The sequence below is a fragment of the Notechis scutatus genome, chromosome 2 (genome assembly GCF_049901735.1).
Source record: "Notechis scutatus isolate UNSWTSFEM ecotype Mainland chromosome 2, rNotScu1.2, whole genome shotgun sequence".
NCBI classification, from domain to species: domain Eukaryota; kingdom Metazoa; phylum Chordata; class Lepidosauria; order Squamata; family Elapidae; genus Notechis; species Notechis scutatus.
In genome coordinates this window covers 68,746,097-68,770,223 of record NC_142010.1, presented here as the reverse complement: position 1 = coordinate 68,770,223, position 24,127 = coordinate 68,746,097, and the positions used below count along the sequence as shown (strand labels likewise).

The 24,127-nt window shown below is 36.7% G+C and overlaps 2 protein-coding genes across 2 annotated transcripts in view; one reads left to right on the top strand and one right to left on the bottom strand.

Moving 5' to 3' along the window:
* The window catches only part of RNF123 (ring finger protein 123), a 112,811-nt gene that overhangs the window by 17,016 nt on the left and 71,668 nt on the right, over nt 1-24,127 (bottom strand). The gene's annotated exons all lie outside the window — the stretch shown is intronic.
* On the top strand, nt 2,453-8,001 carry AMIGO3 (adhesion molecule with Ig like domain 3). Its single transcript, XM_026673320.2, has 2 exons — nt 2,453-5,437; nt 6,365-8,001. The coding sequence occupies exon 1, from the start codon at nt 3,222-3,224 to the stop codon at nt 4,743-4,745; it is 1,524 nt and encodes a 507-aa protein (XP_026529105.1). The 5' UTR covers nt 2,453-3,221; the 3' UTR covers nt 4,746-5,437; nt 6,365-8,001.

Genomic DNA, 24,127 nt, shown 5'->3' with positions numbered 1-24,127 from the left:
TTACCAACCTTGGAAGGATGGAAGGCTGAGTCAACCTTGAGTTGGTCAGGCTCGAACTCCTGGCAGTGGGCAAAGTTAGCCTGCAATACTGCATCCTAACCCGAGCCACCACAGCTCATAACATCCAAGAAAGGAAGAAGCAACATCTTGAATACTGAGGACACACTCCTAGCCATTTGCTCAAGAGCAGAGGAGCAATATAGGGATCTACTTTACAATGAGTCAGATTCAGGGCTGCAGGCAAAGTAGCAATGGTAGAGCATGTATTGCACATGAAAGAAGTTCCACCTTCAATCTTTGTCATCTTCAGGGCAAGCTGAACTTTATGGAACCTTGGTATTTATAGTCAACATGGGTGACATTGATTCTGACTCAGCGTTAGGCCGCTTCTGATATTCAAAGCAGTAAAAAGCATTTATTATTTACAGCATCTTGAAAAAAGAATGTAGGCTTTAGAGCAGGGGTCGCCAACCTTTTGGACCTCAGGGACCACCAAACTCATAATTTTCAATCCCAGGGACCACTAACCAGTTCTTTGGGTGTGGTCTAATTTGTGGGTGTGGCCTAATTTGTGGGTGTGGCTTGGTGGTCATGTGATTGGCTGGGCATGGCTTGTATGAAAATATTATAAATATTTATATAAATATTGATTTTTTTTTATAAAAAAGAGCAACTTTTACCCAAAATCAGGCAAAGCAGGCAGGCAGATTGAGTTGCTCACAGAATCAATCAGTGATCTATCTATCTGCCATTGGCTAGCTCAGTCTCTCAAATTTGCTTGCTGTGAGTCTGCGCTGAATAACAGAACCTTCAGTCCTAAGGGAGATTCGGCTGTGCTTAAAAGCAGAGCCGAAGATCTAAAGACTAGCTAGAAAACAAGAAATCCAACCATTTTCTGCTTTCTAGCTAATCTAAATCTACCGGCACAGCAGAACAGATGATGGTCGAAAAATAGTAATTTAGCCGGCAAGTTTGTCAGGTAAGGAGTGAGTGGGCAGGGAGGGTTCCCGCGAGCCATGTGGGCAGCACAGCTTTGTGTTTCTGTGCAGCCTGGATCAATTGCTTTCGGGGAGTGCTCTGGGGCGTGAGATTTCTCTGCGGCCCACCAAAATTTTCTCAAGGCCCACCGGTTGGCGACCGCTGCTTTAGAGAACTGGTTTTTTTTTTAATCAAATGATTAGAAGGCAACAGGACAACTTCCTAGATTATGGGACAAGTTGGTTTCATCCAGCACACCAGAGGAAAACGTCTATATAACTAGACTACAGATGGCAGCTATGAACTCACACCTAATTACCTCTATTGTTTTACTTTTGGGAATTTGCCAATGATAAAAGAAGCCATTGCTAGATTATGAAATCATATATTACTGTGATCATAGTACTTATACACCAAAACCCAGATAGCGCTGAAAGCTATAAATCTAGAAGAATGAACTAGGATGATGATGCAACATAGAAACAGAGTTTCTATGTGAGTTTTCCTAATCAGGATTCCAGTCTGGAAAGTTTCAAAGTGTTAAAGAAATCACTTTTTAATTTTATAACAATGAAAAACTCAAATGATGGGTATCACAATGGAAACAGAAGCACTGATGCTAAGAAAAGGGCATTTTCCTTTTGGGAGTGATAGAGAATTAGGAACTACTTGCTTAATTACTAAAAAAAAATGTGTAATAGTGCCTGTCTCCATTTGAAAGTGCAAGATTATGCCTGCTATTGGGTTGATAAACCTTGATAAAATCTAGTAACCCCAGTGATCACAAGTGGTCATTGTTTATCTTTATTGTCGTTGCCTTCAGGGTCATTGCCTAATGTACACCTCACTTCCGATTCAAGTTCCTAACTACTGTACAATTTTTCCAAGTGCTTACATCACAAAGGGCAGTAAACATAATGTCATACATAGAGAAGAGACAAAAACACCTGTGTTCATTGTTGTTTTGTAAATGTATCTCATTCAGTGAAATAGAGAAAGTAATACATTTGCAATCTTGGTTGTCTCTTTTAATAATTGCAAAGCCATGCCTCTGGTTTGTTGTTGTTTTTTTTTAAAAAGAAGACCAGATTCAAGAGCAACTAAACTGAAAGTTTATAGAGGCAGCTTGAAAAGAGAAGCAGGAGAGTTGCTTAACCAGAACACAACCTTCCTTCTTTTTGCAAGGCTGTTTCCTTCTCCCTCTTTGTTTCTCTTGCAACTGCAACCACTGGTGCAAGCTGCTGCAGTTCTTGTGTGCCTCTTGGTTAGTCATTCTTAGAAGAACTGTGCGGGGAGTTTTCTGCCTCCGCCTGGCATAGCGAAGAACCTACATGCCATTCAAAAAAAAAAAAAAAAACATGTCTTCATTACTGGTTCTCCTCTCTCCTCCCTTTCTGACACCACTCCCTTTTAACACAAGCCAATAAGATTGTTTCTAAGCCCACCAGGCTTTCCCTGTCAGTATTCATGGGCTGCTTGTAAATAGCAGAAGGAGGGAAGTGTTTGCATACATAGAGGCTTGGCTGAAAGATTCAAGTAGCAGGAAGGAGGGATGCTGCTCAATATAAACCAGAGAATATGGAAACAGGGTAAGAGCTGCTCTTTTGGCATTTTCATTTGGGATTGCAGAAGGGAAGGGAAAGGCTTCTCCCTGAATCTCATTAACGATGGAGCTATACAGGAGTTGCCTAACCAGAGGATGCCGATTCACTAATGGAAACTTTGACTCCAAGGACGGTAGGCAGAAATGGCTTTGACTTTTCTGGGCAATAAAGTTATCAAAATTGCAGTTTCAAATGGATGTAAAGATAAGTTATCTGAGGAAGAAACAGCTTGGAGGAACATCCCTAAACCTTCTCGAAGACCCTGAAGTAGAATTCAAAGAGATTTGGCTCAAGGGCATATTTATTTTTACCTTTACAGATGCACTGTGCCACTGAAATTATTTGGGGCAAAAACTGAACAAAGAGGCTTGCTAAATTGGTACTAAGCCTTAACATGGCATGCTGAACAGTAGTTGCATGACTTTTTTCATTTGGATGTTGTTGTTTTTCTGAAATGTACAGAGTTTTAGAAGACTTTTTGAGTCTCTAAAAGGGGCCCATCCGATTTCAGCAATCCTTTCAACTGTCAGCTGTTCACATTACAACTTGTTCCATGAAAGACCATGCTCGGTGTGAATTTTATTTTGGCAATCTGGATTGATTTTGCTGGCAGGAAAGAGTCAATTCCATCATTTCACAATGAGTCTGCTGACAATAACTCTATTTATTTGTAAACTCCTGGGAAAGCTGTGGGTACTGTTTGGCCTGGGTGTTCAGGTTAGCATCTTAAGCAATGCTTCCACTTTCACAAGATGCCCTGAAGCCTGTATCTGTACTGCTGACCTCCTGAGCTGTTCCAGGAAAAACCTTCGGCATGTCCCTGTTACATTGCCTCCGACAGCTATCACCTTGGATCTCAGCCACAATGCTATTGTTCACCTTCATGATTATTGCCTGACCACTTTGCCACATCTTGAAACCTTTAGGATTAGCCACAACAAAATAAAAAACATCACTCAACGTGTGTTTCGCAATGCTACCTACCTTCTGCATCTGGATATGTCCTCCAACCATCTGCAAACTGTGGAAAAATACTACTTTGAAGACCTTGTGAACTTGAAAGAGCTTCTTCTTTACAATAACAAGATAGTGCAAGTAGATGGAAAAGCTTTCACGACATTAATCAATTTGCAAAAGATCTATCTAAGTTGGAATAGGCTAACAAAATTTCCATTTGAGTCTATTCAAAAACTTGAACATCCTTATCTAAGGATGCTTGATCTTTCTGCCAACAACCTAAGCAGCATTCCTATTCAAGTCATAGCAGCTTTGCCGACGTACATTAAAAATGGCTTATATTTTCACAACAACCCTGTGAATTGTGACTGCTCTCTGCAGGAGATGCTCCAGGAATGGAAACATCGCGGTTACAGTTCTGTGCAGGATTTCACAGAGGAGCACACTTGTAAAGCCTACCCCAATATGCTCTCCTTAATTAAGACCTTCAATTACAATAAATATTTTCAAATGTGTTCTTGGAACCAAAGGAAGTTTGACATTCCAGAAGTGCTGTGCAGAGTGGGAGAATCCTTGGTAATAGACTGCAACACCAGCCTCCATGAAGACAATACCACCACTTACAGGTGGATCTCCCCACGCCATGAATTATTCATGTATCCTGAGCACAGCGATCAGACACATCAACCTTTAAAAAATGGAAGCTTAAAGATCATCAATGCCAACCGGTCGTACTCAGGTGTTTATGAGTGCATAGCCATCAGTGATCTCCAAAAGATCAATGAAACGTATGAAGTTAATGTGACAGTCCACTACTCCAAATTAGTGGAATCTTTCAGTACTAGCCTCACAACCCTCCTAGGGTGTATTGTAAGCTTGGTATTAGTGCTGATGTACCTGTACCTTACACCATGTTTTTGCTCTAAGTGCTGCAGGAAGCCTACGAGTCCCCCTCCAGACTGCAGTGCCCAATCCTCTATTCTTAGTACAACTCCACCGGTCACAGACGGAACAAATCGCAAGATCAGTGCAAACAAGCATGTTGTTTTTCTAGAGCCTATCAAGGAGAATCAGAATGGCAAGGTCAAGCTGGCTGTCACTGAAGACTTTGATGTGAACCCCCCTAAGCTCCTGAGACTTAAACTGGACTCAGACTCAATCAGTACAGCTTTTTCTAATCCCGTCATGTCACCAGCAGATGCATAGCAAACCAACTGCAGAAAGCCTTCTTTAGTAGATGGTTGCGATGGTTAAAAAAAAAAAACTTGTTTCCATCCTGGGAGGAAGAGAGAAGAACACAAGATATATTCATGGAGGATTTCCTCACCACAATCTATAGAGGATTTTTAAAAACGTTCTTTGGCTGGAGGATGAATCTTACATCTTACGTTATCTCCCCCACTAATTCCTGTGCAATCGCTCCGGTTCTCTTAGGCATGGAAATGAAATGCAACTCCTTTTAAGCGAGGAAAGGAACAATTGTTCTCTGCACATCCCAAATGACTGCTGCATGCTTTGTTCTCAAGATAATACAATGTTCTAGAAGGTTATCTTCTCCCATTAGAAAACCGCTGTGGAGTATAAACTTGTGTTGTGGCTTTGACTTTTAGAGAACAAAGTTTTTACTATATAACAAGGCTATTTTCATCTTTGCAGAAGACCCAAGTGCCTCATATAGCCACATGGAGACCCTTTCTTACTTGCTCAGATATTGCTCTAACTAGCCACTGCTTCAAACATCAAACATTTGTGAAGATAGATTCCTGAATCCACCCTTTCTACCATCTGCATTGCTTACAAGAAGTTAGCATAAAAAAACAAACGGAAGCAATGTTCCCTTTAGAAAGGAAACAAGTACTGCCCCAGATGACCATACTTGGATATGTGCAGTTAGCCCAGTAAGTAAAATTGATTGTATGCCTAGACTATTTTAATAAATACGTAGCTTTATTTCACAGGAACTAAATATGCTGGCTGAGATTTAAAAGTCCTATGTTCTAAAAGTCTGTTTTAATTGATAATCTGTTTCCTAGTGGCATTCCCTAATGCAACCAGGCAGTATCACAGCTATGATAAACAGATTGGATATATGTTTTTTATAATTTCAGTGGCAAACAAAAATCCATGCCTGAAAACATTCTCCTTGGAATTAGAGATACTGTTGTTGCTACTGAACAGTTATAAAAGATGCATTTGATATTAGAATAATACCTACGACCCATCTGTGCCACGCTCGAATTTATCATGTAATGCAAGACTTAGATGAACAAACTTTCCAGCTTCTTTCTCCTTCAGAAGGGCAGATTTGCTTGAGAAAGTACTGTTTTGGTAGTATTTGTAATCCAAAATTTAAAAAAATGGCAGACTCTTAAATTGCCTTTAAATGACAGTGTCTATTTTTAAAAATAAACTTTTACATTTGAAAGTATCTTTATATCGTTATATTGTGGGGCAAAGCTACCATAGATTAAAACAACCAGTGAATTCTTCTAAAGTCAGTATTTGAAGGTATATTTCGGCCAGCAATTATGGTAGTTTATTTCTAGAGTGTAATTAGAAAAATCAGGGGAGGGAAGCTAATGCCTCAAATTCCTATTCCGAAAGTGGTCAGCTACCATTTTTATTGACTTAGCCATTACTTCCAAACTTGAATCAGCTGTTATTTTTCAAGGAAACAAGTCTAAACCTCAAACTTTGTTTCTAATTCCTCCCTTATGATATAGTATATTTTATAATTTGTTTTGTATTTTAAAGCCTTTAAAGTGTTAATATTTATTCATCAAAATCCTTAATTATGTTTTTTCTATCTTTTTTTTTAAATCCAGTAGCAAATCTTATGTATATTCCTGGCTTCAGAAATCTGCATGAATAACAATTTATGCCTGGGAAGTACCTGAACTTGGACTGTCTTGAACCTCTAGAGGAAAGCCTTTTCAATGCTGTGGTTTCTAAGGACACTATATCTGAGCCTTCAAGAATCAAGCTTGAAATATACAGAGAACCGCCATCAAAACTGCTTTCAGTCGACACAAAATCTTTGCAAGGGGAAGCAATAAACTTACATCAGGCCCTATGCATGGGTTTCTGCAGGGAAAGCATGAGAGGGGCAAATGATGACGTATGTGAGGGGTCCTCTCTGATATGAGTTGGGTTTTTTGTTTTTTGTTTGGCAGATGCTTCATTACCCAAACTGGGTAACAATCATCAGTGCTAGTAAAGAATGGGATTTGCTTTTATAGTGGCTCTCCCTGTCAGGATTGGTGGAAGTGGTCTTAGTGGATCTTTGGTTGGGCAGTTTGCTTGTTTGGCCGTTCCTTGATCTGGGCATTGTTTACTTCTTGATTATGGTGTTAATCTTGGTGTTCCTCTCCACTCATCTGGATGTTGATTGCTGGTAGGGAGAAATTTTAGTCTTTTTCTTCCCTTTTTGGCCTGTTCACTCTCTCCTTTGCACAGTATATAAATGTTGTTTATATCTATGAGACTATTCATGGCCAATCTGACATGGTGCCCGACTTCCAGAAATTCTGTACCATTTTTGGACTTGGCTTGGTCTAGGATAGTCAGTTTTCCAGTTGAAACTATGGGTAAGTCTGTCCACGTGTTGTGAAATTAAAGATTTTTCAACATGTTTTCTGATGATGTTACCTAATTTGTGTAATGAAATGTCTGAAAGAAAACAACCAAGCTCAGAAATGTACCAAGGATCCTCATTTTAGCCGACATACGAATATTCTCCTTTATTGATAACATACGTATTATCATTTCTGATGGCACCATTTGTTGTCAGGCATCCTGGTGCAAATATATAATTGCAGCATTTGTGTGATTACATCATTACACAGGTGTCGTCATTTTGGCATCACAGTTTGCTGTGTACATTGCTGGCATTACTAATATATGTAGATATGTATTAGCCCTTAATATAAAAAAAAAAAGTGTGGGGGGGGAGGGGGAAAGCTGAGCAAGTGACATCAAAGTTCCCAGATAAAGCACACTCTTTATTGGTTTAGCCTTCTCCTCGAAGTGGGGTGCACTTATACTCCTTTCAAGAAAGAAAGCACAACACTCCATTTCTTGATCAAACAGCTCTATAGACTTATCAAGGTCTTTCTGAATTAGAATAGCCAATGTCTGTGGTTGCGTGTATTAAAGGATCCTTCTACAAGGGTACCCGAAACAAGACAACAGGTTGTAAAATTCAGTTTGTTTATATTTTATTCAGTGTACTTATGCCTATAGTGCATTGTGAAATTTGGAGCTGAAATTGATTTCTTAAAATGTTCATCCTTTATATATGAAAAAGCAGAACGTGTTTGCTGAAGGAGCAAAAACCAGGAAACGTAGGTGATCTAAAGTACAGAATTTCTATTGCATTTCCAAATATTTATTATTTTGCAGGCCATTGAGTAATTGCCAAATTATTCCAAATAAAATAATTTGTTTCCAAAACTTAAAAAAATGATTTTCAGAATTTATTTTGAGGGTAAAGTACACATTGCTTCTGTAAAATGCATGCCATTCTGATTATAAAACAGAAATAACTCTCCAAAAACATGTAATCAGGGAAGAGGTGATGTATTGAAAATCTGATTAGCTTTCTTCCATGAATATAATCCTATAAAGGAGAGGGGGAATCTGTCAGCCTTTTCAGGTTTCGCTAAGCAATAGTTCCCAGGGTCCCTCACTATTAGTGATGCTAGCTGGAGTCACTGGTCTGGTTAATCTGTAAAATCTGGAGGATCACAGATTCCTTTTTCCCTGTTCCAACTGTCTAGAAATTCCCAGAAGGGGCTTTCTTTCAACTTTATATCTACTTTATTTAACAAATATATACAGTCACCCACCTACAATGGGACTTTCTTGGTGACCAAACAATAAAACATAACGCATACTGAAATCAATTAACAAAATGAAGTTGACATCATGGCAATAACACCTTAATAAATGTCCCACACTTATACATCACATCCTCCATCCATTAACATCCTAGATCTAGTACCTGTCAGAAAAGTGAGATCTTCATGTCCTTTTGTGAAATATATGATGTTCTGCCTAGCTTCTGTAATTATTCAACCTATTGGCAAAGTGCAGGATTATGCAAAAGACAAACCCGATTTCTATCAATCATGTATTGCTGAATCTATGCGGCCACAATGCTTGATTTTATCTGGCAACAGTCACTTGTTTATCTGGCTTTGAGAACACAGCATAGTCGAAGTTCATTGTGATTTTTAGGCCATATAACAAGCATTAAAATATTGGGCCTCTGCCAGTTAACAGAATATATTTTATTCCATTCTTAACTTTCCAAACAACTTTACTTTCAAACTTACACTTAATTCTCACAATTGATATGTCACAGTGTTACTGTCAGTTATTTCACTGTATTTGCTAATTGACGGAATTCATTTATGAGATGACTAATTGAATTTTAATACCCATGGGGTGCTATGGCAAGAAAATTATACTATTATACTATCAAAGTTTATTCTTAGAATTCACTGACTATATCCAAGTCAAAGATGCATTCCCTGGAAAAGAAAGTTTGGCAGCACAAACTTTAGTGGGCTAGCTAGAGATTGTTATTATATTCCTGTCATGGAAAATAAAAACTGTAAAGGGTTATGTTATTCAGCAGGTCCTGAGCAGTTCTGGAGAATCGGTAGCAGAAATTTTTATTAGTTCAGAGAACAGCAAATACCACCTCTGACTGGAGATTTTACAGTATCCTTCCCCTGCCATGCCCACCAAGCCACACCCAGAGAACCGGTAGTAAAAAAAATTGAACTCCACCACTGGTTATCACTTGGTTATCTTTTGAAAAGGACTATTGAGTTGTCATTGAAAAAAAAAAATACCTTCTTCAGGACTAGCAAAGATCTTACATTCTTTTAAAATATTTTTTTTTCAAAAGATCTTGGCGAAAAAGAAATAACTTTCCTAAAGTCAAACAGGCTGTGCCTCTTAGGAGAGCAGGGAAAGCTGCAGTATGTCCCCTGCTATTTCTTTTGTTTTCTCTGAAACACATTCAAATTCAGTGGCTCAAGTCCCAAAGAGATTCTTCTAGGATCCAGAATTGTATCTTACTGTATTTTTTATCTTTATTCCTGCTTCTTGAGTCCAATGACTACCACTCAATTATTTTTTTAAATCTTTTATGTAAAAAGGAAAAAGAAAATATTAGAGAAGAAAATTATACGTGTGTGTGTGTGTGTGTGTGTGTACACGTACAGGTAGTCCTCAAGTTATGACTACAATTGAGCCCAAAATTTGTGTTACTAAGTGAAACATTTGTTAAGTGAGTTTGCCTTATTTTATGACTTTTCTTGCCCCAGTTGCTAACTGAATCATTGCATTTGTTAAGTTAGTAACATGGTTGTTAAATGAATCTGGCTTCCCCATAGGGATGCTGCAATGGTTGTTAAGTGTGAAAACGGTCATAAGTCATTTTTTTCCAGTGTGGCTGTACCTTTGAATGGTCACTAAATGAACTGTTATAAGTCAAAGACTAGCTGTATATATATATATGAATGTATGTGGGTGTGTGTACACATGCACGCGCACACACACACACACACACACACACACACACTTACATATATAAAGTACCTAACTTTCAGGTGCATTATTAAACCCTGACCATACATAATATTGTTATTCATTCATGACTCTGGGCAGCTTACCATTAAAATATATATTTTACAATTGAAACACTAAAACATTTAAAAACAATAGAAAACAATAAAAGCATTCAAAATAAATATGTATAGCAGCTGAGATACTTGGCCAATCAGCAATATAGCCAGGAAATGGGGCCTTTAACACCTTGGTCAGTCTTTCCATTATGTTGATAGAGAGACAGTTTGTAGGGACAAAGCAAACACATACTTGCAATCCAAGACTGTAAATTTGGGGTCATTTTGTCTTTCCCGGATTGAAAAGTAATATTTTTGCTACCTCCCATGTTCAAGAAATCCATAACTCTATGGTTATAAATTCCAGGGTTTGGGTATATAATTCAAAGTACATTAACATCTTTAAACTATACTGATGCTGTAACGAACTGATGGATTTGTAACAAAAATGGGGCAAGAGTGGGACAAGGCTATTTCATATTCATATCCATCTCATCACTCATCCTACATTTCAAATGTAATTGGACAACAGCTAAACCTTTTAAAATATTCTCTCAGCAGAGCAAAAAAATGAAAACACCCATTTTTTTTTCCTGAATTAATTTTATTTTTTATTTCATTAAATACATTCCTAATAGCCTTTAAGATTTTTAGCTCTTGATTTCTTGACGTGGGACATTCCAATTATTTAACAGTTCCTAAAACTAGTTAATATTTAACTAGTGGGTTATTTAATTGTTCATTTAAAAATACTGCAGATTTGGAATAAATCAGATATATCCCCAATGCCAACAGATGCTCAGGAGTTTTAATCATGATTAATACATCACAACCAAACTCTGAAATCAAGAGGTGTTTTAATAAAATATACCGCCATTTTCTCAATTCCTCTTGCATATTTTTTTTAAATGGACCGATAAGCTGATGTTAAATATTGTCCATGAATTCAAGTAAATAAATAAATGAGATTGCACAACTCCTTGTCTGAAATGGTGTAGGGTTTCCTGCTTCAACGTGGGGTTGGGCTAGAAGACCTACAAGCTCTATTCTGTTATTCTGACCTACATTTTTCAAACTGGGGCTTCCCAGACTACAACTTATGTATTGTAGTTAAGTAACAAGAATAGCTCTGAAGGTCAGAGGGAAGATCTGCTGCCAAGCAACAATCAGATAAATGAGGCTTGAGGGGTGTGTGAAAAGAAGTGTTTTTTGAAAATGCCTCAGACAATCCCCTCCCTAATTCTCATGAAGATAAAAAAGGGAAGCTGTTCTAAAAAAAGTGGCTTTCTTAGTCTGATTTATAGGGCTAGCAATTCATCATGAGAGTAAGGGCTGAAATTATACCAATGTCCCAATGTCTTCCAAATGTGGAGCTAAGCTCCTGCCATGATGTCAAAGAGGTCACACAATAAGTTTCTAATTGTGTTTAGTGATTTTTTTTAAACTCATAATATTCATTTCCTAGATAAATTGAAGTAAACATTTGTATCCCACGATAAAACTGGAGATCAGGAAAATTAAAATCTCAATTATCACATGACAGTTATTTGGATAAAGAAAACTAAAGGTTGTTCTGCTCATAATTTTTTTTTAGTATCAACTCTTCTTAAAGTAAGATATTAGCCTAAATGCATATTCATAATTTCTATCTTTTCCTATACATTCAGGATTTTAACTATCTATTTCTATTTATCTAAAAAATTAAAAGGTGACACATTTACATCCACTTGAAAGTCTTCTTTAAATAACTATTCCCAGATATTTCAAAGAATACAAACAATTAAAAAAACCCACTGCTATACTTCTGGGGAAGCAATGGCAATGGAGCCAACAACTGAGGTGATAAATGGACTGGTTTCTCAGAATTCCTCTCTGGACAGGGACAACAGACTTGGACAATAGTCTCCCACAGATTTAGTGCTCTGGAAGCGAAAGGATCCCTGTTTTTATCCAAGCTACAGTGCAGTGCCCTCAAAAGGATACTGGGTTCATAGATTTCCTTTCTTGGCCCCATTGGAAGTTGATTATTAACACTGACTGTTTATTAAGAAACTTCAGAACGACAAATTTCATACACCAAGTGAGTCCCTTTTAATCCTTATTAAAGAAATTTTATGCAAGTTTAAGGACAAGCTATTTTGGAATAAACAGCAAAAGGGTGACTAGAACATTGATTTTGGAAAGTTATAAATGAACTAAGTGGCAAGATGGATTGAAAATAAGATTTTGAAACTAAATACAAGAATCTTTCCTGTGAGAAAATATTGTTGGCTACTGAAACATTAGAATGTTAAGTATGTACGACTTTGATTAATTGAATAACCTGATGACTACTTTTGCACAATAACATTACTTTTGATAAAATAAATATGTCACTCAACAGTGAGATGGGCAGGATATAACTTTATTAAAATAATAAATGAATAAATATCAATGACATCAGCATATAATAACAGCCTACATTAATCTATTCCCACTGTTATGCCTCAACTGTTTTCCATTTATCTTAATAAAGCAGGCCAATGGTATCAATATCAAATTAAAAGACATAAAAGGACTCCTTGATTTCACAAGATATGCTAATAGATAAAAATATTGTTCCACTTATAATAATCCTAGCAAAAGGTGTTAATATTATATCTTGGCCAAATTAATTTTTTTTAAAAAAGGGAATCAATATAAAAGCAAGACGTATTTCAGGAATTTTTACTTTATCTACAGAAAATGACCTTGGAAGAAAACTACAGGGCAACAATTAGAGAAATGTGTGTTAAGCCCCGGAAATGAAGACATTTAGAAAATTAAATTAACAACCTCTTAAATCCTGAACTTAAGAGGGATGAAAAGGAAAGCATAGACTAGCTTTCAAGATTCTATTACTGTATCCTATATTATATTTTATTAGTATATTAATAAAGTTCAAGAGTCTTTCCTGAAGAGTTCTTCACCCAACCTACATCAAAAGCTCACATTACCATATAAAAGGCATCTTCTGCTTTGAAAAAAAAAATCACCAATGTGCATTTAAATATTTCTGAATGTACTGTATATCCAGAATGTAATTTAGTAATTTAATATCAGATTCTTGGCAACCTTTTCTAACAACAGATAGTGCAGAATAGATAAGCAAATATATCCCGTCATCTATACGGTAGAGCCAATGCCAATATTTTTGCATTGATATTTAACTTGCAATCAGCCTATGAAATCTCAATGATGTATCTCATTAAACAAGGTCTATTTCTCAGCCCACACCTTTCCATTACCTATGGAATATGTCCAGAAGTTCTGATTCATATGTAGAATCCTATATATTAGCACCAGAAGCCATATTAGCACCAGAAGTTCCACGCTGCCACAGATCATTTGTTTCACTCTACTGTAATGCTATGGCCTAACAACTGTGGTCAAAGGACTATATCAAGACAACGAGATAAGATTTCTAAAACTAAATAATAGATATGTGCAGTGTTCGGCAAAGACAATATGAACTTGAGAAGAACAGCAGGCAGAGCAGTATTCACAGTGTTAGTTTCACAACTCAGTTCTCTGTCAAAATAATAGTAATAAATATGTTAAAATTAATCATCTTTTCCTACTTCTGCATATTTATTCATAAAAACATTCAGATTTAAAAATAATTTTATCGTATTATGGTTGATCGCTGCAGAATAAGTTAGGCAAAGAAATGATTAGAAAGTGACCAAAGTTACAGATAAAACGGAAATTTATCTGAATTTAATATGAGCTAGTTAGTTACAAATTATAGCATTAATGTAACATGCCTTAAAACTCTTATCTTTTAATAAAAAATGCACAACTTTGGTTGGCCTGAGGCCTGCTTTTTTATTTAATTCAGTTTAATTTGTATAAATGTCCATCTCAACAAAGTGACCCTGAATAGCTAACAATAATTAAAAATAACAACACACATATTGCTGGCAGCTGAAATAGACAATACACAGTCCTCACAGGCACTGGCATTGTGACATATCCCCCACCCCATGCCTAGGAACACAGCCATATTTTCAAGACCTTATGAAAGACCAACAGGATGGGAACCAATCTAATCTCAGGTGGGTGGGTGATGTTCTATAGTTCTCACACACTTTGTCAAATGTTATACCCTAGAAGGAAGTAGGATCAAGAGCTTCTATTCTGGGAAACTAAGGGAGTAAGTCTGACGACAGCTCAATGGTTTCTCAACATCCCAGCTACACTAAAAAATCTTGACAGTAGGGAAAGGGTTTTGTTCTATGTGCCTTTGAGTCAGTGTCCACTCCTGGAAACTGTGGTTTTTTTGGCCAGATTTCAGAAGTGGTTTGCCATTGACTACTTCCTAGGGCTGAGAGAGAGAGTGACTGCCCAAACTTCACCCAGCTGGCTTTATGCCTCAGGCAGGAGAAACTTGTTTCCTGGCTTTTAAGCTGGGTGCCTTAATCCAGCAGTTTCCTAACTTTGTCCTTCATTACCCAAAACCACTTATCAGAAAGTTCTTATTTAAATGTCCTGTTGTGACTGGGTAAATGTTTGTGTGTCATTAGCCACCACCACCCCAAAACCCAGGGGAAAAGCCTTCAATTTAGACAATCAGTCCATATCTGCATTGGTCTTATTCAATTGCTACTATATTCTAGTTGTCCACTGCCTAACCTCTAGAGCAGGGTCTCCAACCGTAGCAACTTGAAGACTTGTGGACTTCAACTCCCAGAATTCCTCAGCCAGCAAAGCAAATTTTGGGAGTTGAAGTCCACAAGTCTTCAAGTTGCTAAGGTTGGAGACCTCTGCTCTACTAGAGTATGTCTCTAGTGCACAATTATTGTTGGTATGCTTTTGCACTGCCTTGCTATTGATTTTTGGACTGTCCACTGATGCTACCTCTGTCCTAATTTAGCCTGACTTGCTATTGCCTCTGTACTACAACTCATGAACTGTTGCTTGGCTGTGCTGGGTATTTGCTGGCATCAAGCCCTCAGAAGAAGACATTCCCAAATGAAGGCCAGAGGGAAAGGAATAAGAGCACAGAATATGCAATCCCAAGGCAAAAATGAAACAAAATTTCAGATTGTTTGTTGCCACAAAACATTTTTAGCAATAAATCCAGAATATATGTTGGAAAAGTTACAAAATATCTACAATTATAGGTAGTAGCCAATTATATTTGTGATCAGGCAATGATAGACAACCAACCAGCTTCATGTAGCTCCTGCAATAATCTTCTGATACTCCATTATTCTCATACTATTAAGCTTCACGGTATCACTATATAATGCTTTCCCTTACCACCACTACCACCATTTTCATATTTTCCTATCATTTTTTCACCACATACAATGTGCCTCCAACGAACAATTTAATCTAGAAAAGGAAAGTTTTTTTAAAAAAAAAAATCTGTTCATCCCTGGCCTAAAATTTCCCAGCTTTCCAGCATACACAAACGTTGTTTTTCCTAAAACAAAGTGCTGTAAGATGTGGTTCTTAAGAAAAGTAGCAAGTGTTCCTCATGTGGCAGGGAACATAGCATTTCAAAATAACAAAATATTTCAAAACAGCAGAATTATTTTTTAAAAACCTCTTTTCAAAACAAGTATTTAGAAACCATGTTTTATATCCTGTTCACTTTTTTCTCACTCTTACCTAAAACATATGTCAATGTTTCTTTTTCCTCACACAAGGTAGTCAAAAGCACAGAGAGAGAGAGAGAGAAAGAAAATGTATAAGAGGATCCAAGACCATATTCCATCAACTGTTAGTCCAAAACCACCCAATCTCAAGTGTGAGCTAGTGTATTTTCTGAAGAGGTAGCAAACACAAAGAATCTCAGTACAGACTTACGGTATTTGTAAATCCTAGTACTGTTCATTTCAATGCCAAGAGTGGTATGTATACCTGTTTATACAAATACATGACAGGACTAATAAGTATCATTAAATAGTGCTGTAAAGAAACTTATAAACTGTAATCAATGCTATCATCTTCTTACAAACATTAAATTCCTTTCAATGATTAATCTGATTTTTTTTTAAATTTCAGCCTGATGATCTCAATTTCAGTGGAGAACAGAACCACTGGTTTTTGCATATGGCGATTTTTAGATATAAACCAATACCACACCTCCTTAGTCTTTTCTTATGCAAGTTAAACATGCCTAATTCCTTTAAATGTCCCTCACAGGGCTTGGTTTCCAGATTCAGTGGTACCTCGGTACTTACTGTTAAATGGTTCCAGGAGGCGCAACAAGTACTGAAAACGATGAGTACCAAACAAATTTTTTCTCATAAGGAATAATGCACTAGTCACGAGGCAAATGACACTGACAAGTTCTAGCTTGCACATTACAATTACTGGGACAAAATTTTCGCATCAAAATGCATTGAAGTACCAAATTCGACGAGTTTCAAAGCAGTCGAGTACCGAGGTACCATGGTACTTTTTATCCTGATAGATGTTCTCTGAACCTACTCCAGCTTATCTATGTCCTTTGAAAGCACAGAGAGAAAAACTGGATGGAGCACCACCCCAAGTGCAGTGCAGCCAGCACAGAATACAGTGGAGCTGTTGATACGTCTTGTAATCACAAAGCCATTAATGATTCTGTTAATGCAGTTCAAGAGTACATTGATCTTTATAGTCACTGCATCATGTTTAGGTGGTAAGTTCATTAGTACTTCTAGATTCTTCGCCCACACTTTTTCCCCTATACAGATGCAGCAGGCCTTTATACACCTCATAAGTGACCATTATTGTATTGGATGCATTCAAACTTGCTAAGTCATTCTGAATACAGGTATTGTCTTCCAAGGTCCCATCCCCAACTCAATATCAGTGGCAAGTCAGAGAACCATCCATTTTGTTTCATTCTCTAACTTATTTATACAGATGCTGAACAACATTGGGCTGAGCACAGAGCCTCAACTTGAAATTTCTCTCTAGGACAATGCAGGAGCGACTGTTTTACTAGCTGCAAGCCCAGCAAATTGCAGTACTGTGCAGTCACATTTTTTCATCCTCCTCACATGACAGACCTTGTCAAACACTTTACTGAATTCAAAGCACTCAGCATCCACAGCAGTCCCTTGAATGCTTGGTCTATCAAGCCAGTCCCAATGCCATTAAAAGAGATAAGGGTTAGCTTGATACAATTTGTTCTCATCAAACTCACACTGCTTTGGTAATAGCAGTATTCTTTTCCAAGTGTTTGGGTCATGTTGCTTGATCGTCTATTTTTGTGCCTTGCCCAACAGAGATATTAAACTAAGTAGACAGCAGATTCCCAGGTATTTTGTCTTCATAATTTTTTAATAATAGGACTAAGTTTGCTCTTCATCAATTTGTACTCTAGGTACAAGCACTGATATGCCAAACTGATTCAGTGAAGTAGGCGGAAAGAAATGCCCTGACATAATTTCCAAGCTGAGTTTCAAAGTTCAGTATTATCTTAGGAAAAATTATTTCAGCTCTGAGTTGAAAGGCTTCGCCAGAGTCTACTTTGCTTTCAGCAGCAAACATTTATGTAAATCAGTTTGTTGCTCATTCTCCCCACCCCCAATAATTTATTAAAGAACTCCTACCCATCCAAGGATTTTTTTTCACTTCCAAGGGTTCAATAGAAGCAACCAGAAAATATAGTTAGTCCTCGACTTACAACAGTTCATTCAGTGACCATTCAAAGTTACATCTCTGAAAAAAGTGACTCTTTCCCACACTTATGACCATTGCAGCCTCCCATGGTCATGTGATCAAAATTCACATGCTTGGCAACTGACTCATATTTATTATAGTTGCAGAGTCCTGGGGTCATGTGATCTCCTTTTGCAACTTCCTGACAAGCAAAGTCAATGGGGAAGCCAGATTCACTGAATAACCGTGTTAATTTAACAACCGCAATGATTCACTTAACAACTGTGGCAAGAAAGGTCATAAAATGGGGCAAAACTCTCTTAACAACTGTCTCACTTAGCAACAGAAATTTGGGGCTCAGTTATGGTTGTAAGTCGAGGACTACCTGTATTGCCATAGCTGAGCGCATCTATTGTGGGGAGGCAGACTGTAACAGCAAATGGAACTTTGTGTGGACAAACAATGGCATTAGCTCCATTCTGATCTCAAAACAATTTCCTGGGCTCAGAATTCTTTAAGGGTACATGCAAGTTGCACCAAAGTCTGGAGGATAGAAGTTGGGAGTTCAGCCAAATATGAAGTCTGCTCTCCCCTAATTTATACTTTCTTTCACCACAGGAGGGCACATGTCTCCTATCTTAACCCCAGTATGAATCTGCACATTTGTTTGTTGTAGGATTCATTCCATACAGTATACTATTATGTACTCCCAAACCTTTAAATAATATTAAACACAAGACAAATAAAAACATTATCTTCCATGAAATTTTATAATTCATTTCATTTTTCCCCTTTTGGCATAAACTTACTCTCCAATAAGTGAGAACAAAATAAAATCTAGAAAATGCATGAGTGGCATGAAATTGAATATTATTGCTTGAAATCCTTTAGCCTGGCACTCCTCCATCTGCTTCAGCCCTAGTCCTACTGGCATCAATAATGTCAATAGTTTTGCAACAATATTCCTAGTAGCTTTAACGCCAATAGCTGCACTTGAGGCAAATTTCTGGAGTTTCAAGAGATTTGTTTTTTTTAAATACTTCAATTTTTAAACTAGAACCACATCAATAAAAAAACCATTTTTTTATTCGAACTGAATGTTTAATGGCATTCCCTTAGGAATGCACCATGGCTTCTCTCAGAAAACAAAACACAACAATCAAACATTCAAATCACTGCCAAGTCTAGAGTTTCTAAATTGCATGCACATTATATTAATGGGTCAGCATAACACCACTTACATTTTTACTAAGAGAAAAAAAAAAGCAGAGTTATTCCCATCCGTGTCCCCTTCCCCCCACTTCACGAGTAGATGGTTTGTAAATGTATTTTGATGGAATCAAACTTGATAGTCCACTTTTTGGTATCGCTTCACAAGAGGAAATAGTTATGCTTCACACAAGGATCTAGATCAGGTTGCTATTGGCTATGGGAACTAGACTCTATGTCTTGTGAGGAAACTGCCATTTCTAATTTTGGCTATAACTGTGACTATAACTGTAACTGCTAGCTCCATAGCCCAAACTGGAAACTCCCAACCTTCCTAACAATTCCCATGAAAGTCAACAGTGACTCTTCCTATCATTGGCTATGACTGGATAGGCTCTAAAAGAAAGACATGGGGTCCCTGGATTCTTTTTGCAGGCATATAGAAACAATAATTCCATGCTTTGTTGTTGTCACGTTGAGGAGAAGTTGCAGTTGTCAGTCTGCCAAGTAAAGGCACGACACCAATCTTCAAATGTCCTTCTCAAAGTGAATGATAGGAACAAGTTCCAAAATAGCACTCCACACTCGGGCCAATATTTTATTTAGTCCAGCATCCCGCTCCTCACTAAGCTCATACAAATGCCAGTAGAAATCCATAATCTGGATATGAAACCATTGTTAGGTGAAGACCTCACACTTCTCCTGCATTGCACAAACTGCTGGCCCCATCCCATTGTCTCTTTCCCTGACAGCCCCAGAAAGTGCCCTTCAGCAGATGAGATTGTCACAACCTACTACATTGGCCTCCACTTCCTCCTATCTCCCCTGTACACCTGGCCAAGGGAGCTGCTGGCCTATAGTGAGGCCTCTGAGAGGCCTATATGTAGAGGCATCATGAGATGTTGTGAAGGAACAGCAGCTGATTTAACCACACACCCTTTGTCAGAAGTAAGAGAAACAAAACAGCAAATGTTGGCATGGATGGGACAGGCAGTGGCAGTGGTATGGGGCAGTGAAAGAGTGGAGATAGTGGGAAAATAGGTGAAGGAAGTTGTATTCTCTGGTCGTAGATGTGGACAGGATGTGGACCCAAATTTTGATCACCTGACAATGGGTAGACTACTGGCATTAGTTATACCTTTGAGGACTGATCGTAACTGCCATTCATTCAGCACCATTGTAACTTCAAATGGTTGCTGAACAAATGGTCACTAAGCAAGGACTTTCTGTAATTCAGTATATAACCCTATGCAAATATGATCTTAACAGAAGCTGAACAATCAAGTTTGAGGAATAAAGGATATGTAGAGGTATTCTAAAAATAACTTTTTATCAATAGCCAGCTTGTAATTTACTTCAATACAGAGAAATGCTAACTTCAGTTTATTCCTTTAAATTGAACAATAAACACTACTGAAATTTAAAATCCATATGTTGATCCAAATCTCCCCACATTCCACTAAGTTATGTTGCTAAAATAAACAGAAGAGTTCCAAATCAAGAAGTCAGGAAAAGATTTAATACAATAGAGTTGGCAATAGTAGCAGGATCTTTGTACAGCAGGAACATATTCTTACTGTTTCTTAAGAAACATCCAAACAGAGTTCCGGTTTGCAAGGCTTCGGCGGTGGAAGGAATCCGCGATCGTGTGCGGTTCCTGCTGCGCTCGCCGCTGGAGTGCCCCCGATCTAGCCGGATTTGGGGGTTGATGGTCACCCCGTAGAGGTGACTGAAGACAGGGGAGACCCAGCAGGGGTCCGGGAGAATCGCAACCCCCCTACTCAGCTGGCTTTACTCCCTTTTCCAAAAGTGGTGGAGCGGCGGTCAGCAATGGCTGCCACAAAGAAGCTTTCATCCGGACAAGAATGTGCAGGAGAAAGCTGAGAAAGTGAAAGTTTTTGGCTGAACCATGATAACAAATAAAATCTAAACACCCTGGAAACTTGACTTCATTAAAGATACATTGTTCCCAAAGAAGATCGTAAAAAGCGGCGGAAGAAAGTTAAAAGGGAAAGGTTTTTTTTCTCACTCTCCTTCCCTACGAAAATAGCAGATGGAAATCGGAAAACCCCTTTTTGGCATCAAGGTAATTAAATTTGAAAATTAAAGCCAAGGGGACATTAAAGATTTCTGAACATTGGAATTTTAAAAATTTTTTTTTTTTTTTTGCTATAAGTGGGAAGGGAGAGGTACAGAATTAATATTAAGACTTTGCTGGAGGAGGCTGCTTGGAGCTTATAAGATCAGAGTTGAACTGTAATAAGACTTCTAAAAGATATACTTTGGATCTTTACAATTGAACTGTACCCCAGGAAGAGAAAGTTTAAAAAGAAGAAAGTGCTAAATGAAACAGCTTGTGTCTATTTGGATTGCTTGGTGACTTCGGGACTTTTGGAAATTATTCTTTGAAAGACTAAAAACTTTTTGGTTGTTTAAAATTTTTTCACAATGGCATTATCTGTTGAAGAATTGAAAATGGAATTTAAAAAGCTAAAAGAAGAGGAACAAGAAGGGAAGGGTTCTTCTGGAACTGTTTTTCATTTTTTAGAAATGGCGATTTCTACCTATCAGAAATTACAAGAACAAGAAGGCTGGGATGAAGAAGAAGAAGCCATCTTTAATGAACAAACAACTTTAGCTGGGGAAGAAAAGGGAAAGAGGGGAAAGAGAATGGAGAATTTAAGACTTAAAAAAACAACCAAAAAAGGGAAAAATAAGGTGAAAAATCGATACAATGTCAGGAAGCAACAGAAAAGAGAAATACAGAAGAGAGTAGAGATTAAGAGGGTGGAGATCAAGAGTCGGGGGGGGTAAAAAGGCCAGATCGGAGAAGAGAGGAAGGGAAAAAGGGAAGTTATCAAGGTTTGAAACAAGGTGTAAAGAAACAGGATTTTTTCAGAGATAATGGGTAAAAACATAATTAAAAAAGAGATTCTGCAAAAGTACATAAGACTATATTGTTCTATTTGTATTTGAAACAATGTTAGAAAACTGGATAAAATATTAAAGGGAATGTGTAAAATGCTTAAGACTTAATGATAGAGTTTAATCTGCTATGGATTATTGTTTTAACTATATTATAAACTTATCACTTTTTATTTTAAAATGTAGTATGTAGCTTTAGAATGTGATAAGCAGAATCAGAACGAAAATTATATATTATTTTAAGTGTTAAATTTAGGGGAAAGATATAAAGGCATCATACTTCAATCAGTGATTACAGAAGAAATATTGTGTTAATGAGAAAAGAAAAATAGATAATTGAAACAGAACGGACAAAAGATATAAGCATAATGATTTAAATTGAGATGAAATAAATAAAATAGAATTAAGAGAGTGAAAAGAGGGGAGAAGCCATGTAGAAAATATAGAATGGTAAATAAGATATGAAATGGTATATAAAGTGAGCATGAACTTGATTTATGTCTGTACCAAAAGATGTAACCCGGGACTAAGTCGCTTTCCAAAAAGAAGTTTTATGTTTTCATGTTTTGTGTTTTGTTTGTGTATGTTTGTTTATTGAAAATTAATAAAATTTCTTTAAAAAAAAAGAAACATCCAAACAACTTGCCAGTTCCTGACAGTCCCTCTCCAGTTTTTTTTATTGAAGACCCAACCTTAAATACTGCATCTTATAATGGGGTCTGTTGCAATAGTAAGAAGAATTCAGAAAAAAATGAAAAATACTTCAAGAACAATGATGGTGATTAAGGGTCTAGAAATAGTCATATGAAAAGAGATTTATAAAACCTGAATTCTTTTTACATCAACAGTGTTCAAATAGGATACAATATTTAAGACTGGGTCAAACTAAAGTAGAATGAAACCCTTATTTCTTTGATTTGTAAACCATTTCTCTTCACAACTGCACTTGCCTTTTTTGCAGCCATATTGTATTTCAATTTACAATTGGTAAAGTGAGAACAACAAAATCTAGAAAAAGCATGAATGGCATGAAGTGGGATTCAAAATGAATTTTTTACTTAATTACTATTCCAACATTATTATTTTCATAAAAATTATTACCAAATCAGGCAGCCTTCATCCTATATGTTGGTATTTGAGTTTTGTTTCCTAAATGAAAACTTTGCATCTATCACTATTAAATTTCATGTTACTTTTTTCCTGTCTATTCTCTAATATAATAGTATTATTTTTTAATTTCTGTCTTTTAGGGATCTTAGTATTATTGTCGAATTTATTTGCTGCCCATCTTGTAATTTGAAGTGACTCTATTAGCCAAACCATCAAATTTTGTGTCTTTTGAAAATTTAAAAGGCATTTCTTTTATCTATTCAACCGAGTCATTAGTAAAAATATTGAAAAGCAGAGTGCTAGAAATAATTTTTTTAGAAATTTGAGACTTAGCTCTAGTGTGATTAAGGAATCATTGATAAATACTTTTTGAGTGTGATTTTTGATCTAGCAATGCATCCATTTAGCCCATATTTAATTCACAAACTAAAATATATGATCTTATGTTTTGCTGAAATATGTTATTCTCACAGCTTATTTAAAAAGTTATTTTTAAAAACTTAAATGGGCAGCTCTTATAATGGCTGTATTGAGCTGATGTACAATGAATTCTTCTGCTGGTCATGATTTTATGTCTTTTAAATAGATTATGGAAAGTTTTACATGCTTGCATATTGGTTTTTAAGTATTTTTAATTGTTAACCTGTTGTAAGATATTAGAAATTAATTAAAAACTATCACATTCATGTTCTTAAGACTGTACACAATTTGTTTTGATCCGCCTGTGACTGTATTGGGGACAAATCAAACTATTCAGTCACTAACTCCTGATCAACTGATATGGTTGAATATACTTTTTGCTAAACCTTTTTTTTTTTTTTTTTGACAATTTTATTTGGGTTTTCACAAAAAAAAATACATATAAAACATCTTTTTTTTGAAAATAACATGGTCCCTGGTTACACTTCTTCATACAGACACAAACTCAATTTCATGCTCACTTTTATGTTCTATTCCATATCTTATTACTGTTTTACATTTTCTACATAGTTTTTCTCCTCTCTTAATTTTCTCAATTTTATATTAATTATCTCATATCAATTCAAATCATTATATTTATACTTTTGTCTGTCCTGTTTCAATTTC